This window comes from Rhipicephalus microplus, chromosome X, assembly GCF_043290135.1.
Source record: "Rhipicephalus microplus isolate Deutch F79 chromosome X, USDA_Rmic, whole genome shotgun sequence".
In the NCBI taxonomy this organism is placed as follows: Eukaryota; Metazoa; Arthropoda; class Arachnida; order Ixodida; family Ixodidae; genus Rhipicephalus; species Rhipicephalus microplus.
Genome location: NC_134710.1, coordinates 41059026 through 41077786, shown reverse-complemented (window position 1 = coordinate 41077786; position 18761 = coordinate 41059026). Strand labels below are relative to the sequence as shown.

The following is an 18761-nucleotide window of genomic DNA, read 5'->3' as shown; positions in this document are numbered from 1 at the left end:
CAGTTTGTATCCATCTACACTGCTGAGTGCTATGCGTTATGGATGGCAGTACGATACATTATAAGCTCAAAACATAAAAAAGCAGTAATATTTACAGACTCGTTAAGTGTGCTGAAAAGTCTCAATTATAAATCTCAATATGAGCCATTCATAGGCGATATTTTAAACATGCTATCCCACACACCTTATGACCACACCATACGCCTCTGTTGGGTCCCGAGTCATGTCGGGATCCCAGGCAATGAAAGGGCAAACCAACTAGCTGCAACAGCAAAAGAGATGCGCGAGTCAAAAACCAACATACCTGCCAGAGATGGGATTCAAGCTGTTCGCCGGGCCACCACCTTTCACTGGCAGCAGGAATGAAAATTACAACAAAACAACAAACTTCACCTAATTAAACCTGTTCTTGGTGAATGGAAGACCTGTCTTCATCAAGCGCGTTTTATCGAAGTAGTTATATGTCGACTACGAATAGGTCACACGCACATCACACATAATTACCTATTGGCAGGCGAAGAAGCCCCAACATGCGATAAGTGTCAGGAGCAACTAACTGTAATGCACATTTTAATAGCTTGCCCACATATGGAAACATTAAGAGAAAAACATTTCCGTATGTTTTACAGGTTAAATATTCCCTTTCATCCAATGCTACTCTTGGGCGATGACGCCCTAATACCTATAGCTGATGTGATCAGCTTTTTAAATGAAGCACAACTTCTGAACAAGGTCTAACTACAATAAACTATGCTACCGCTAGACATGGCAAAACTTGACTGATGTGACTCGTAGCACAGCCTCTTCGGAGAGGCATCTGCTGCAGCTCGAATTTACAACGAGGCACTTGCCTCCCTGCCCTTAGGCGCGCTGTACAAGAGCTGCAGCGAATCACTGTTTTAATTTACCAGTAGCCAGAAATGCCTACGGTCGAAGGCTCATAGAATTTCACGGCGCTCTCATATGGAATGCGATACCGACTGATGTGAAAGAGGCTAGAAATTTTCCATTGGCCATGAAGCATGCACTTCATGCGAACTTTCTAAATAATACGTCGGTATAGTCATTTAGTATTTTTATTATTATTATTATGATTAGTATTATTCTAGTGCTATTATTATTATGTACTATAAGTAGCTATGTTCTGCGCTATGTTTCTTTGTATAGTTCAATCATATGTTTTTTGCTTTTTTTTGTTTTAAACATTGTATCCAGGTTGATGTCCTTTGTCGCTGTGTAACCGCTTGCGCAAGTATGTAGATATGTCACACAATTGGTCCCTCTACTAGCCAGTTAGGCTATGGGACCAAACAAGTGTTTGCGAAGTTTTTTTGTTACATGGATGTGAAAGTTACAATAAAAAAAATATGGTGGGCCCCATGGGTTTTTATAGGCAGTTTTACAATAGTTGTTTGGAGATTTTAGGCTACTGCCACATTTGATACACTTGGCCCTTCCAGCAGCAGCGCCTCCTGTACTTAAAGGTGGTCGCACGGTTAGTGATATTGTAAGACAGTAGCAGGGTTGGAGTCTCGACGGCGTTTATTAGGCCAAATCGCCTGATCAACCCTTCGAACGAAGACGACGTTTTTCGTGATGAAGAAGATGAAGGTCAAACGTTGTCAATATTGTGCTTACAATATACCTATAGGTATGACTGAAGATGCACATAAAAGCTTATTGTTTACGCTCTGCTTATTCTTCAGTCTAAGTGTAGGAATTGGGTTGGGAGGTGGTGATGAACAATAAACACAATTTGTTAAACTACATGCGCCATGTGGGCTGTCACAGCAAGCACAGCTGATATGCCCACAAAGCAAATTGAACGATGGTTAATACGATGCTCAACTATTTATGGGCTTTTGGACGAGTATGGGAATTGCACTCTCTGATGCTTTGGTTTTGGTTTCGCCGTGGCCACTTATGGAAATCTGAAAGCAGTTACCAGTGGCCACTTTTTCAAAATCTGAAAGTAGCAATTTTTCACAGGAAAATTTCAGTTCTTTCGTTTGACTAGACTGCCTGTCTCCTCCTATTAATAAGTTTCCTAATTGATACTAAAGAAGTTGCTGAAAAAATGTGTGTAATATCCACGATGAAATATATATATATATATATATATATATATATATATATATATATATATATATATATATCGTATTTTCCTTACTTTTGAACGACGTAGTCAGTGACGAGCTAGGGTGTTTGACCCCCCCTCCGCTTTCGCCCAACCTTCCAGAAAGAAATACTTGGTATCCCAAACCCAGTTCTCTTTCCTGTTTCTTATCGTGATCTATATTTGACTGACAAATGCAAGGTTCGCAATGCTAGAGCACCACTAGCCCACATAAAATAGGAGTGCTCGAGTTTAGATGCCCTAATACAGAAAAACCAAGAGGAGGCTGTGTCGAACCGCAGGGCGTGCTGAGAAAAGGCTCTTCTTAGCTCCGCATTAGAAGAGCAGCTGTGGGCCGTCCAGCGAGCCAAGAAAGCTGCCCGAGCCCAAGGGTTCGTGGCCGATGCCTAGGCCGGGGTTGAGGCCTACCCAAAATCAACTTCACTGGACAATTATTAATAAAGTTCTCTCTCTCCACGCCCCTTTCGGACACTTTTTTCTTGAAAGACCTGCATAGGTTGAGCAAACGCGCTGCTTGCAACTCTGAAATAGCAGGCTCGATTACAGTGATAATGCAAAAAAAGGCACGTAGGTTAGGTGTGATTGTTGTGCGACAAGAATGGTGCATGCCTTTATTTTTAGGCACCCTCATCCACCACAAAACTTCTGCATACGATTTCCTAATGCGTTTTGCACCAATATATGTCACGCCCTAAATGCAGGGCCGGCTGAAAACTCAGTGTGGCATAGCTGCTATATAATGATCTGCAGTGGTTTACCTATTTAATATTTATAGCAATGTGAACACAAATCAAAACCTAGTAAAGAAAGAAAACCATTGGCGCATATTGGGAATTCCACTTGGTCTCAGTTGGCCCCAGTTGGTGTGACTGATTATCCAATGGGTTTGAATAAGACAGTGTGAAATGTCCAATTGGAAGGCTAACTCATTGACTCTGTTACAGTTCGTTTTCCAACACAGTGTAAAAATAGTGATTTGGTCCAACTGGTCATACCAATAGAACCTTAAGTGCACTTCAATGGGATAGCCCAATTGAAATGGACAGCACCAAATAGTGACTAGAATTAGTGTGAATTTCCTATTTGGCCACCCTACTTGAATTTGGGATAATCCAAATGATTGTGCCATTAAAACTGAGGTCAACCAGTAATGGAACATTGCTCTTCCAATGGGAATGCTTGGATATCGTTATGCGATTCCACATGGTATTAAGCATTCAATTTGACATTGTCATACAGGACTACTTGGTGATTGTTGTTGGTTCAGTTTGTACTCCAGGTTGGCCTCATTCATCAATATTAATTACATTTCATATCTAATAATAGTGTGCGGCGATGGCGTAGTGGTTAGCCCATCCGCCTCGCATGCAAAAGGCCTGTGGTTCAAATCCCGGTGCCGCGCAGTTCCCAACCGGATAAAAAAAAATCCGCGTGGTGATGGAACTGCATTAAGAGGCCGGGCGTGCGGCCTCACCGGTAACCACCGCCGGGAACGCACTCCCTCACCAAAGAAGGATTGGCCACCCTGGTGCAGTATCTGGCCACTACCTCCCACATGCATATGTCAAATAACGCACGGCCCTCAGTCCCCAGCAGCTGCGAAGCAACTGACCATGGCGGCGGTCAGATCTGCAATGCAGCAGAGGGTGCTAAGAATCTCTGGATCCGGACAGGCCGCCATTGGAACCTGAACTTGGCAACGTTTAACGCTAGAACCTTATCTAGTGAGGGAAGTCTAGCTGTACTATTCGAGGAGCTAGAGGGTGTTAAATGGGATATAATAGGGCTCAGTGAGGTTAGGAGGACAGATGAGGCCTATACGGTGCTACAGAATGAATACGTCCTTTGCTATCAAGACCAAGAGGAGGCAAACAGAAGAGAACTGGGAGTGGGGTTCCTAATTCACAGAAACATAGCTGGCAACATAGAGGAATACTATAGCATCAATGAAATGGTGGTAGGCATCGTAATTAAACTGAATAAAAGATACAAAATGAAGGTGGTACAGGCTTACGCGCTTACATCCAGCCATAATGACGCTTCAGTTGAAAGCTTCTATAAAGACGTAGAATCGGCAATGAGTAAGGTAAGAACATGGTATACTATAGTGATGGGCGACTTTAATGCAAAGGTAGGGAAGAAGCAGGCTGGAGACCAGGCAGTAAGAGATTATGGAATCGGTACTAGAAACGCCAGAGGAGAGCTACTAGTAGAATTCGCAGAACGCAATAATTTACGGATATTGAATACCTTCTACCGAAAACGAGAAAACCGCAAGTGGACACGGAGGAGCCCTAATGGCGAAAATAAGAACGAAATAGACTTTATAATGAGTGTACACCCAGGAATCGTGCAGAATGTGGAAGTGGTTGGCAAGGTACGATGCAGTGACCATAAAATGGTACGGTCACGAATTCGCCTAGAGTTGAAGAAGGAACGACAGAAACTGATACACAAGAAGCCAATCAATCAGCTAGCACTGAGAGGGAAAGTACAGGAATTCAGAGTGTCGCTTCAGAACAGGTACTCGGCTCTTAGTGAGGAAACCAACCTTAGCGTAGATACAATGAATGATAATCTGACGAGTATCATTACAGAGTGTGCAGTGGAAGTTGGAAGCTTTCCCAGGAAACGAAGAATCTATTTAAGAAGCGTCAAATCATGAAAGTCACAAGTACAACAGACAAAATAGAACTGGCAGGGCTTTCAAAGTTGATTAATAGGCGTAAGGTATGCGATGTAAGAAGGTGTAACAAGGAGAGAATTTAACACTCTCTGAAAAACGGAGGAAGCGTCAAAGCAGTGAAGAGGAAACTTGGGATAGGCAAAAATCGGATGTATGCACTAAGGGACAAAGAAGGCAAAATAATTACCAATATGGATAGGATAGTTAAAGTAGCGGAAGATTTTTACAGAGATCTGTACAGTAGCCGAGACAACCACGACCTTAATACTATAAGAACTAGCAGTGACCCAGATGACACCCCACCAGTAATGATAGAAGAAGTCAGAAAGCTTTGGAGAGCATGCAAAGAGGCAAAGCTGCTGGTGAGGATCAGGTAACATCAGATCTGCTGAAAGATGGAGGACAGATTGTGGTAGAAAAACTAGCCACCCTGTTTACGAGGTGTCTCCTGACGGGAAGAGTACCAGAGTCTTGGAAGAACGCTAACATCATCTTAATACATAAGAAAGGAGATGACAAGGACTTGAAGAATTACAGACCGATCAGCTTGCTCTCTGTAGTATACAAGCTATTTGCAAAGGTAATTGCTAACAGAGTAAAGAAAACATTAGAATTCAATCAACCAAAGGAACAAGCAAGATTTTGAACAGGCTACTCAACAATTGACCACATTCATACTATCAACCAGGTAATAGAGAAATGCTCAGAATATAACCAACCACTATACATAGCCTTCATATATTACGAGAAGGCGTTTGATTCAGTAGAAATATCAGCCGTCATGCAGACACTGCGGAATCAGGGCGTAGATGAACTATATATAAACAATCTGGAAGAAATCTACAAGGGATCAACTGCTACCATAGTGCGTCATAAAGAAAGCAACAGAATACCAATCAAGAAGGGTGTAAGGCAGGGGGGGACAATCTCCCCAATGCTACTTACCGCGTGCTTACAGGAGGTTCTTCAGACGCCTGGAATGGGAACAGTTAGGGATACGAGTTAATAGAGAGTACCTTAGCAACCTGCGCTTCGCCGACGACATTGCATTGCTGACGAATTGAAACTCATGATAACGGAGTTAGACAAGGAGAGCAGAAAGGTGGGTCTTAAAATCAATCTGCAGAAAACGAAAGTAATGTACAACAACCTCGGAAAAGAGCAGCGCTTCGAGATAGGTAATAGTGCACTTCGAGTTGTAAAAGACGATGTCTACTTAGGGCAGGTAATAACCGCAGAGCCGAACCACGAGATTGAAGTAACTAGAAGAATAAGAATGGGGTGGAGCACATTTGGCAAGCACTCTCATATTATGACAGGTAGATTGCCACTATCTCTCAAGAGGAAGGTATATAACAGCTGTATCTTACCGGTACTTAGCTACAGAGCAGAAACCTGGAGACTTACAAAGAGGGTTCAGCTTAAATTGAGGACGACGCAGCGAGCAATGGAAAGAAAAATGGTAGGTGTAACCTTAAGAGACAAGAAGAGAGCAGAGTGGATTAGGGGACAAACGGGGGGTTAAGAATATCATAGTTGAAATTCTCGTCGATTTTTCGCGCAGTTTTGTAGTTATGAATTACCAACTCGCCCTGCGTTGAGTACTCTTAACCATAAATGTTTCCTGCATCCCTGCTTGATTCTTTGCCAAGCCATACTTTTATGTATAAATGCCCCAATTCCACCCCCCATTTTGCTGCCTTCTGCTCTATTGCAATAATCCCATACGTAGTCCGGATGGCAAGGTGGTTGCTCCATGTCCATAAGATGTCTCCACAACCTCATATACCATGAGCTCCTCCTGCCTTAACTGCTCTTCTATCTCTTCCCACTCTAACCTATTCCTGCCACCATGCATGTTAATATACCCTATGTCTGATATATCTCGGCCCTTGTGCTTACGTCGATATCTTCTCCCACGACCCCGGCCATGTGGCTTGAATATTATTACCCCTTCAGAATTATCTTTGGCTACACGTTGGCCGCAGGGCACTGGGTCCCCTTAAAGAGCTGTGGCTTGACAACCCATCCTATTACCAACCCTCCTGCTCGTTGCACCACTATAATGAATGTCATCTTGTGCAAAGGGGGGAGCTCCGTGCTCGTACACGTCATGGTTCACCTCCATTACGCTGTATCTGAGCTGCCGGCTCATACCCCTGTCGACACAGCTAGTTAGCATCAATCCCACGAGACTGCCCCAAGACATCTGAAACTGTGCATATGGTCACATGCACACTCGCTAAGGCCTCTCGGAGTTTACGCATCCCACCCGCCTCCAACTGTCTCTGAAGGTTCTGACCCTTGCCCTTCAGCACATCATTGAGACCAGCCTGTATTTTCGAGATTTTTGCCCTCCGTGCTCTCCTCTACCACCTCCTGAGCTTTGGCCAGTGCATCCACCATGCACTTTAATAAGTAGGCCTGCACTCTCACCCTACTTTCTTCCTTCACTGTCGTGGGGACGCCATCCCTAACCCTGGCCACGTTGGAGTCCCCCACCACTAGGGCCCTTTTACGCTCCAATCGCTGGATTCCTGTTTGCGATGGCGCCCCTGTTTGCTCCCCCTGTTTCTGTCTTTGCCGTGAGTCCGGTGTTCCTGCCCTGCTCGAAGACTGCCGCACCACATAGCTGTATGTTTTCGGAGCCTTCATGCTATTGCCAGACACTGCGGCCCCCTACTCCCTCTTTCTCCGCTACCCGCATCTTCCACCTCACACTGCTCGGGGCTGGGGCAAAGCGCCATTCGCTCCTTTACCCGCGGGCTGCTCGAGCTCGGCCCGCCCTTCCCGTTCTTTTCTAAGGTCACCCGATCATTTGCTCTAATATAGGCTGGTGGAGCCTCCTCCCGCTCACGCGACGCTTCGAGCTGTTTCTCGAGCTCCATCCTCTGCTCCCGTTCTGCCCTCAGCTCCTCCCCCCTGTAGCCCCTCTATGCTAGCCTCCATGCACTGCACGGCCGCATTCAGTGCCTCGCACAGCCTGCACACGAAGCTCGCCTTCTCCGCGTCGGCCAAGCTCGTGAAGGCTGTCTCATCCAGGTATACCACAATCACTGGCATTTTTCTCACTGCACCAGCTCACTCTCACTAGTGGTTTTCCTAGCCTCCTTCCATCGCCCGCCCGACCATCGGACCTAACGCTCGACAGCCTTAAGTTCAACCCTAATCCCACTATCCAGCCACCTACACCATGCCGTTGTCAGATAAGAAGGATACGCGGCGCCCGGAGGCGCTTTGTCTCAAAGTCTCACATAACTCATCAACCCATCATCATCCATACGACTGTCCTAGCATGTCCTCCCCACCAGGGTCGTGTGAGGGGGAAGTTTTTGTGTCGGGCAGACGGCCAACCCTGGCAAGGGCGCCGCCGCTCGGTGCCGTGGCGCCAAACAGACGCGGCCTGTCTCCCGGCATACAAGCCAGGGTGACCCAACATAGGGGCTACCCTTCGGCGTGGTACTTCTATCACGACACACAAAGCGGACGTACCCTGGCAAGGTGGGCTAACGCAGCGCTCTGCGTTCACGGCTCGTCTCCTGACCGCTAGGGCCCAGCGAGACACAATCCGTTCCTTGGGGACTACGGGACTGCTGTTTGGTGCAGAAGCGAATGCTGCTGCACGCAAACCCGACGTATCCTGGTGAACCAGCACGGCTAAAAGCCGGCTTAGCCTTTCACGAGGAAGGTTGCGCCTCGACAAGTAGAGTAGCCAAGCCTGCAGAAGGGGCCAACATGGAATTTGCGGGTAAAGCCCGACAAGGTGACGGGATCACCGTAGCGCATGCAAAAACCAGGCGAACAACCACACAAACTAAACTCGCGGGCGACCGGCTCACTAGGCCGAGTCGTGGAATCCTAAAGAATGCTATCAATAAAAATTGATGGTTATCTGCCCTCCTGACTCACTGAAAATCTCTGCCGGACGGTGCCACGTTTCGTAAAACTTCTTTGCACCTAGGCACTGACACTCTCAGTGGAGGACGAAGCAGACCTCCTTCCGCACTTTTGCAAGTACTTCGTGAAGCCCACGTCGTCTCCCACCTAAAACGGCACAGCACCATATGCGACCCACACTTGGTAGGAGCACTCGAGGAGCAGAAGCACGTACTGCTTAACCACTTGTCCTGACAGGGGTTGCAAAAACCGAACGGTGTCGAAAGGAATACCGGGATGACCAAACAAGCTAACTATATCCTTTGATGGAGAGTGGCTGGTAGTGCACACTGAGAGAAAATGTGAACAAGGTCCTCTTTACTGCCGCAAAAGGGGCACATTCCTCTTGTAGGGATTTTCATCAGGGGCCTAAACTTTACGGGCAGGCGCCCTCTGCCCAGGCGGTACATGAATATAGCACGCTTGGCGTCCAGGAAACTGGCAGTAATAAACCGCCAGTTAGGACTACGGTGGGACAGGTCATATTCTTTACAGCATGCAGGTAACTCTGGAGTGTGTCTATTGACTAGCTCGCAGAGTTTGATCGAAGCTAAGTCTATCTCTGGGTCGACCTCTCGGAGACGGACCAAAGTAGAAGTGGCCCCTGCATAGAAAGCAGAAGGCGAGATCTCACCTGAGGCACGTACCGAATTCGAAAATGCCCCAGGCGAGAACAGCCTCAGCCGTGTGCTTAGGAAATAAGACGCAATTAAAGCATCTAGTGAGGAGCATATTCGAATCGAGAGCTACCCGTGTCCATGTAACTGTAGCACCGTGGTCACCACGCAGAGGTCAGGAATACCGAGTCTTCCTTCATCTCTGCGCAGCTTGAGCACGGGGCGCGGCAATCACGCAGATGCGCGACTCCAAAGGAAACCGAAAAGTTTATTCTCCAGGAGAGCCCTGGTGTGGGGCATAACTGGCATAACTGAACCTACATCCCAGACAACACAAACACAACCTCAGGACATCCTCAGTATGCCTTCGTGAGGACAATATGACGCCCTCAGAATGTCCTCTTAAGGTACTAGAAAGGCACTAAACCCGTCCCCTTGTCCATACACATAACAACCTCAGCACATCCTCAAAACAACAATTCAGGACTTTTCAGTATATTTTCAGAACAACGATAGCGTGGCCGGTTCGGTACTGTGGGCAGTGATACTACTTAGAATTTACTTCTTTTCATGATATTTTCGTACATCAAAAGAAAAACACCTGCGAGGTTTCGAGTATATATACTGTATCAATCAACAGAGAAGTGACAGTGCTGGACTATCAGAGTAAAACAAACAAAGCTTGTTGACAAATTTATTTATTTAACAGTAATTAATCACAATAAGCTTTGTCAGGCATTCGAGTCCGCGTATAGTCTGAAAAAAGAAAAGCAGTATCAGGGCAGTCAACACAACTCAATCAACTACGTTTGTAATCTTTTTCGAAAGTTTGACACAGTGTCCTCATCACCACGTCTATCGCACCCAATGCACTCACTAGTGCTAGAGGCTCCGCATGACAGTCTATCAGTACACTCGACACGGGCGTTGACTTGACTTGCCCGAGGTCGGGCCATGTGTCAGATGCAGAAGTCGATCCTTTCACGTTGGGACCAGGCTGCTTCGAAGCCCAATTGATCGCGATTGGCTGTTGTTCCAGGCTGCTTCGAACCACACCTCGCCGCGGTCGGCTGGTGACAATGCATCCATGATCAGTCTGAACGTCGAGCAGCCCAGTGCACCCATCAACACGGCAATTTACCTACCGTTATCACCTACGACTTACACTCTCACACATATCTCACTTTTAACTATGCACACAAACAACAAAGGACACGAACCTTCACTAGTTCACTGCACTTTCCCTGACAAGACTGCCGCTGCCATTTTGACAGTCAGTTGGCTTGGAATGGCTTGGCTACTTGACTATCTAGAATGGTGCCGCATAGTCAATGGTTTCCAGCTGCTAGTTTGTAACTACGCGCTACAGCGACGTATAATGACAAATTTAGGGCTGTGGCATTTAAGAACACACTGTTTCAAATGGACATTTCACAATACCAGGTTCGATACCTAAGTTAATTGATTACGTGTTTCACATTAAGTGCGACGCATAATTTGAAAATTTTCCGCAAAAAAAAAATGAGGCGAAAATATACAATAACTTTATGACTGTAAGAAACAAACGTGTGCAGAAAGTTTTCACGTATGAAATGCATCTACTTGGTGCGCAAAAGCCTTCAGGAATTATATCTAAGTGCTCAGTGCAATGCTTTTGTCATCCCCAAAAGATCCTTAACAGGACCTTTTCCAGACCAAATGTTGTCCTCAGAAAGCACTCGAAAAGACGTTTCCAGGGCAAACCAGCTTGTGTCGTCCTCAGTAAGTACTAACGTCAATGAGAACTTTGCCAGGACGATTGTACCATATGAGGACGACCTCAGGACATCGAGTGTTGTCTGGGATACGCGATAAAACTAAACAACAGCAATCGAATTATCGTGGCCCTAGCTGTAAGTGGACAACACAAGGCACCGAGTTCCCGAATCCTGTCGGTCAGCTTTTCCCTAGCTAACCGCCTGTTTTTGGTAGTCAGGCTATCCGGTTTGAAATGAAAAACCAATGCGTAGACGCTCCTTTATGGGGAGGCCGTGCACGGGACGTGGGCCGGAGGAAGCGCAGTTCAGATACATGATTGCGCTCTTCGACGTATTTATTCTGCCGCCACTCGCCAAACAGTACCCCTCCATAACACCCACGACGGTGCAAACAGTTGCCTCCTCCGGGACGACAATAGAGAGGTCATCTGCATAGGCGAACATTGCCACCGAGAGGGAACCTGCCGGAAGGGGAAATCTACCAATGCTGGTGTCTTTAGAAAGCCTCTGCAATAGTGGCTCGAATGCGAGCACGCAGAGAGCAGGCGAAAGTGGATCGCCCTACCTGACTCCATGGCACACAACGAAAAGCTCCGAGACGCGATCTTGTATGACAACAGCAGAACTAGGACGAAAATGGACAGCCCTGACCATGCTGATTAACTTGGCACTGAAGCCTGCCTGCTTTAAAACTTTAAAGAGGTACTTAATGACTGATAATATCAAACGCCCGCTCTTGGTCAAAAGAACAAAGAATTCCACGCAGGTTGCATGAGTTCGATCATTCTATGAAATCCCTTATATCGAAGCCATGAAGCTGACAAGATCTACCTTGGACACAACACGCCTGGTACGGACCCACAACAGTAGTAAGTACTGGAGTGAGTCGAACGGACAAGCGCTTAGCTATGAGCTTGTAGGCACAGTTTAGAAGGGTGATAGGCCGCTAGGCTCTCAGGTCAGTGCGTCTCGTCTCATCCTTGCACAGGAGAGTGATCCACCCCTCCCTTTGAGTTGCTGACAGAGTCCCCTCACGGAGAAGCCTGTTTGCCAAAATGGTAAAAGCCCCCCTTCCAAAACTTGACGTAAAACTCGACTGTGAAACTATCCGAACCTGGGCTGATTGTGTTTCATGGATTTAAGAGCTGCGAACATTCCTCTTAGAAGAGAGGAATGTCACAAATATCCATACATACACGTGTCCAACTTCGCTAGTAGCTTCTCACGAGGTCCACTTTGTGTTCGGGTAGTTTAACAACTAAACGAGCGCACCAAACTAGTTCAAAAGTTCCGCCTATCCCGTTCAGCAGGTGTAATATGATGGAGCCACCACACGTGTAACGTGTACAACGTCACTACACCTTAGAAGTGTGGCAGCTTGGGCTAGTTGGTATGGCATGACGATAGTTATAGCGCGAGAACAAAACGACGACACAGAGACATGTGCACAGTGCTCGTGTCCTTCTTGTCTCTGTGTCGTCGTTTTGTTCTCGCGCTATAACAATCGTCACTACAACGTTGCCTGTGGCCCACAGCCACAGAACCCGCAACGCAAGCTACCTAAGATTGATTAGAAAAAACAAAAAAAAAAAATAATGGTGTTTATAACAGTTAGGTCAATCTCACTAACAACTAAAAACGAGAGGAAAGAAAGCAAATGAAAGGAAAACATATCTTGTTGCGCACTGCTTTTGTACCATAGTGTTAATATCTGACCTGCTCCTCGGATAGATGGATTGATGTGGCTGTACCCTTTAGAGCGGGCAGCGGCTAACGTCACCTAGCCGTAATATTTAATGAACCAACAACTAGATTTATCTTTTTTTTCCTTTAAATAGTGAAGTTGAGGACTGGTACTTTGCAATGAATGGTTTTGATTTTCACTTGTGCCTTGACTTTAGCCACCAGATAACTTCCTCCTAGTTAATTCTACCGACTTAAAGTCTATTTTGCCCTCCCTGTCCTTAAAGCCCAGTGCTTTGAAAAACTCTGCGCCATCATCCTGAGCCCTTTCATTACCAAGTGTTCGGCAGTTTCCTCCTCCTCTCCCCATACACTGCATGCATACCGTGTCTACCACCTCGTATTTGGCCCGATATGTCTTGGTTCACAATACTGCCCTCCTGGCCTCAAACAGTAGAGAACTACCCCGAGTATTATCATAGATCCTTTCCTTGGCAATTTCCTACCTAAAAGTTTGGTATATCTCTAGTGCGGACTTCTTAATCATGCCAATTCTCCACATGTCAGTCTCCGTTTCCTTCACCTTCTTCTTAACCGATAGTTACTTTTGGTTTGGCCCCCTGCTGTTTTCTAAGTATTTACCCGTCAATTTTCTGGTTCGCTTCCTCCATTTTGTATCGACATTCTTCATATACAAGTAGCTGAAAACCTTCCTAGCCCAACGCTCCTCCCCCATTTCTCTCAATCGCTTCTCAAATTTTATCTTGCTGCTAGCTTCCCTGCCCTCAAATGATGTCCATCCCATATCAAATTGTGCTCCCTGATTTGGTGTATTCCCGTGAGCTCCTAAAGCAAGCTACCTATGCAACGTTGGGTAATTTATAATCTTGCTTGAACTTCTGATCTCATGCACAAGACCGCATTGCCGAACGTCAAATCAGGAACCTTGACCCCTTTTCATATTCCTCTCACAACATCATACCTATTGTAATTCCACAGTGCCCTATTTTTCATCACTGCTGCATTCCTGTTACAATTTTCGTTGCGTATATTTTGTGTTCCTTTAGGTACTCGGTCCCATTGCTTATCCATACGCGCAGATATTTGTATTTATCTGTTACTTCTAGCGTGGCCTTCTGTATTCTAAGCTCACTACCTTCATCATCATTAAAACCATGACTGCTGATTTTTCCTTACCGAATCTGAAATCTAACCTATCTCCCTAATTACTGCAGATGTCCATCGATCTTTGCAAATCTTCTTTGTACGCAGATGATATAGTGCTAACGGCCGACCACATCAGTGCTGGTAATGCCTGTTCAATGCGTTTTCCTTGTTTGACGAAAGAGAGGTTGAAGCCAAGTCTACTTCCCTCTCATTTGGCCTCTTAATATTTGTAGGTATATCATGAATAACAAGGGTGACAGAGGACACCCCTGCCTAAGCCCCCGTTTTACTTCTGTGGGCTTGGATATTTGTTTTTCCCACTTTATAACTGACAAGTGACGCTTGCAGCGCCTTTGAGCGGAGATTTAGAAAAGCTCCGGTGAGCGCGTGTGCTCGTGCACTTCTGGCTCGTGTCGCTCGCGCACTCGCTGCTCTCGCGCCACTCGAGCTGCAAGTGCGGTTGGCTTCTGCGCGCCCTGCATTGGCAGCCGTGGTTCCCTGCACCCTTCGGCGGCCTCTGCCGTGGCTGTGCTGGCGCCTCCTTCCGCTCTCGAAACGCTCTTCTGTGCCCAACTGCTCTAAACCACGAACCTGCGGTCGGTATGGCGTTCTGGGAGGGATTTTGAGGCTAGTATGTTTTCCGCAGGGAACGAACACTGGCGTGGAAGCTCCTTCGAGATCTGATTTCTAGAGTGAGCATTTCCCGTCATAGGAACAAAATGGGTGAAGAAACGCCTTCTGCAGATCCGTCCAGCTGTGCGACTTTCAGGAACCGCAACATGCTGTGCGGTGTCGTTGAAGGTAAGTGTCAGTAGTACCTTTATTTCCCCATAGCCTGTCGCTATCCGTCGGTTATCGTTGGATGCCCTACTGGTGGTGCTAAGCACCGTGTAGATAGTCTTAAATCGTGGTGCCATTGAGATGAATTACCAGATCATCAGCCGTGAAACATAGCACCACGGTTTCATTCGCTGTTCTTGTGCATCCCTTAGGCTCTTCCACGGTGTTTTCCAGATTGTGTTGACGTTGTATTACGTAAACAACCGGGTTATGTAGGGGCCGAAATCGAGCGGTTGGTTTGTCTGTCATAGTGGATGGTATAGTGTGATATGTGTAGAATAAACCGCTAGGTGAAATCTGTGTCAGTATTGCGTTGTTTTATTAATACCGCAGCGCAAGTGCAACGCTATGCACCCTTCTGTTAAATGCCAACTGTCAACAAGGTTTTTTGCACAATCGTTCTGTACTGCACGCAGTGCAGTTTATCGCTATGCGTTCATTTCATCGAAATACTCGTATCGGATGTGAATATTGTTGCAAATTTATTCTGCGTGTCACAAATCCTTTAATGTATGTTTAGCACTGGCATCAGCAACTTCACTTTTCTCCTCCTCTTAAGGATTTTATGGGCGGCCGTGGACCCTTGAACAACGCAAAGATTTGTTTGAGAGGTGAGTGCAGTGCGTCTGAAAAAATACCAGTGTTCCTATCATGACATCGAATATTTGGTTGGTAGCTGCTGCTTTTACCAATTTGTCAAGAGTCATGCACATCTGTTTGCTTTCAGAATGAAGAAGTTTGGCCTGAACACCTACATGTACGCACCGAAAGACGACTCCAAGCACAGAGCTTACTGGAGGGAGCTTTACACAGTAGAAGAAGCTGGTAAGTTCTTTCAATTTTGTGCGATTATGTCTCTATTTTTGTTGTTTTAATATTTATTGTCCAGTCTATCTCTCGGGCACTTTTGATCGTGGTCAGAGAGGATCCGGATCAAAATTCTTGATAGTTCTGCTACACAGTCCAAATGAATCGGCGTCGAGCTTGGTGCAGATGTCGGTCAAATCACAATCTGGAAACCACACAGCGATTGTCTTGATCCCAATCGAGCCTTATCACAATCAAAAGTGGCGGTGGAGTACCCGATTCTGATCGCATTCAAATCGATCCTGATCGCGATAGAAAGTGCCCGTGGAACGCATGTATACTTGGGAAAATTGGGAACTCTTCAGTGTATCTTGTGCAACATAACATTGTGTTGTACTTTTTTTTTCATAGCTAGCAGGAAGGTCAGGAATTTAACCAACAGTGGTCAGCATAATGTTTTAAACCTTAGCGATTCAGCACATGTGATGGGGAGTCACAAAACAATCGAAACATGTTTTTGGCATGATTACATAAAGTGTAGACTATACAAGGATAAAAATGCTAAATTGAGAGTTCATGGCTGCCAGTGCTTCTTGCATCACTGCTGAGCGTTGAGGTCAGAGTGACTGCATTTTGACAAAAGATGGAAGCAGGAAGCTCTGTGGTGCATTGACTGACTTTGATCCCCTTGTGGTTGCCCAGCATTCTTCTGTGCTGTAAAAGGCACCGGCTGTCATGTGGTCAGAGTGTTGTGTTTCAAGTGCTTAGTGCTGTATAATCTGGAGTTTAAACAAGAGAAACTGACCCGAACCTTCACATGTGTCAATGAGTCATGCACTGGGTAACATAAAAATGCAGTCTGCTCCTTTATTATTTGTTTCTAAATTTGAACAAAGTTCAGTTCAGTAGTTGGCTGTACCTAACAAGGCTTTGTGGGGCAAAAGTTGTTAGGCACAGCCAAAATAATTTCTCTTCATGGTCATTTAATGGTTACATCTACCTCTAATGGGTCTTTGGGTTCGAGCTTGTTGGTACGGCTTCATCTTTGTAAAACAGTGCAAAAACATGAGGAGACAGAAAGAAATGCACAGGAAGAGCGCTGATTCTTTAGCATATGATCGCTCTTTCCTGTGCGTTTCTTTCTGTCTCCTTTTTTGCGATGTTTTACGAATATGGAACCTCTAATGAAGCAATGCACTTTTTAAGCTGAAAGTAAAATGCTGCATGGCTTCTCTTTGTAAGAGGTATGCACCGAGCTGTGATGAGCAAGGGCATAACACTATTGCCGTAGCATTCTTTTATCCATTTGTATGCGCTGCCTGTGCTGTCCATGCATCAGTGTGCAGTTGGTGTTTGGGAGGTCTCTAGTCATTCATGTCACTCGATAGATCTCTAATGCAGCACGTGCAGAGAGCTTTTTGCAATTGCATGGACCTTCTAAATGGCAACCCAGCCGCTAGAACTTCTAGTGGATGCTGGGAAGTGCATACCCTCTATGTTGACGAGCCATGAAGTCATCCTTGAAAATGAAAAATACCGTTCTGTAAAATATAAATTCTGTAGGAAATGTCACAGAGTACTAATATATTGATCGTAAATTTCACTGTAATCAGCAAATTCATTTCTCGGGCCAGGGTTCTACCCATAAATGTTGTCACACTACAGAATGTATTGTGACTGAAATTTTCTGCAAAAATTGCTGTAGTGAACATTGGCATTATGATAATTTATGAGTGATGAGTAGTTTATATATGTCTAATCTACAGGCTTGTACGGTATGGTATGGAGAACTTTATCGAAGTCCTGAGAATCAGTCCAGGACTGATGCTGGCTGCTCCCACGTCGGGACAGAGAGGCCAAGCCCCTCTGCCACCACACGGGCCCTCTGGACAGACCTGAGTTGGTCCACCAGCCCTTCACTGTGCAGCAGCATTCGCTGCCACCATTTTTCACCGTGAAAAGCCGCACCGGCCATGGCCGAGCAGCGCCAGAGCATGTGTTCAAAATCGAGCAAGCCCTAACACTTACTACAATAAATTGAAACCCAGCAGTCCGGATTAATTTTATTCATGACGACCGGGTTGGGGTACGTCCACGTCTGCAGAAGTCTTAATGTAACCGCCTGTGGCCTGTTCAGTCCAGAATGTGGCTAGGAGAATTCCTTGCGCTCTAAGTAATAATGTTTGGTTATATTGTTGTAAGTTAACAGCTGGTCCCTAAACTCCGGAGTGGGAGATTCAGCCGCCTCAGGGATTGCACGGCGCACTAATCCTTGTGCCTCCCTAGGCGCCACCTTGTTAAGGTTACGTGGGGCTCCCTCCACTGACCCCGTGTGTGCCGGAAACCAAGTAATGGTATGCGGAGTGATGTCCTTACCCTGCAGCACTGTGTAAGCCAGTTCGCTTATAACTCCCCTCAAGAAGGTATTAATTGCAGAGCGAGAGTCACTAAATACTAAAACTTGTCCCGAATCAATTAGGGCTAGGTCAGTGCTCAGCGATCCCAGAATCTTTCGTATAAACGGAGGCAACATTTTGAACATTCCCCTTTCCATCTATCACCACCACTGAGTGAGCATCTTTTCTGTTAATCCATGCTGCGGCAACAAATGCAGACTCTTCCTCGTGATCTTCTGCGTCGCGCAACAAAGCCCTAGCCCTCGCCATTCGCCTCCCTACATTATGCACAGGGTGCACATTTCGTGGAAACGGACGAATCATGGTATTAGCCCTGATGTTCACTGTTAGCCCGTATAAGCGCACACCATCACGAGTCGCCACCGATTCTCCGATTGACTGTAAGATATATCTACCAGCTGGCGTACCCAACAACCGCTTTCTCTGTGCTACACGCTGAGCCTCGGCAATTTCATCAAGAGTATTATGCAAACCCAGCCGCAACAACATATCATTTGATGTACTCACTGGCAAACCGAGTGCCGTCTTAATGGCTTTTTTAATTAAAGCTTCCAATTTGTCTCTCTCCCCCTTTTTCCAATTTAGCATAGCAGCTACGTACGAAAAATGGCACAAAATAAATGCGTGAACCAAGCGCATCGCACCTTCTAATCCTCTATGCCTGTTATAGATCCTTCGTATAAGTCTTATGACCTCCTGTGTCTACTTGGTAAT

The 18761-nt window shown here is 46.0% G+C and overlaps 1 protein-coding gene across 3 annotated transcripts in view; it reads left to right on the top strand.

The window, feature by feature from the left end:
• Positions 1 to 14417: 14417 nt before the first annotated feature.
• Oga (O-GlcNAcase) overlaps positions 14418 to 18761 on the top strand; it is a 55386-nt gene continuing 51042 nt past the window's right edge. For all 3 annotated transcript variants that reach the window (XM_037426850.2, XM_037426849.2, XM_037426851.2), the window contains exons 1-3: positions 14418 to 14784; positions 15383 to 15434; positions 15551 to 15648. In XM_037426850.2, coding sequence (XP_037282747.1) covers positions 14703 to 14784; positions 15383 to 15434; positions 15551 to 15648 — 232 coding nt within the window. In that variant the 5' untranslated portion in view covers positions 14418 to 14702. The remainder of the gene's footprint in view (positions 14785 to 15382; positions 15435 to 15550; positions 15649 to 18761) is intronic.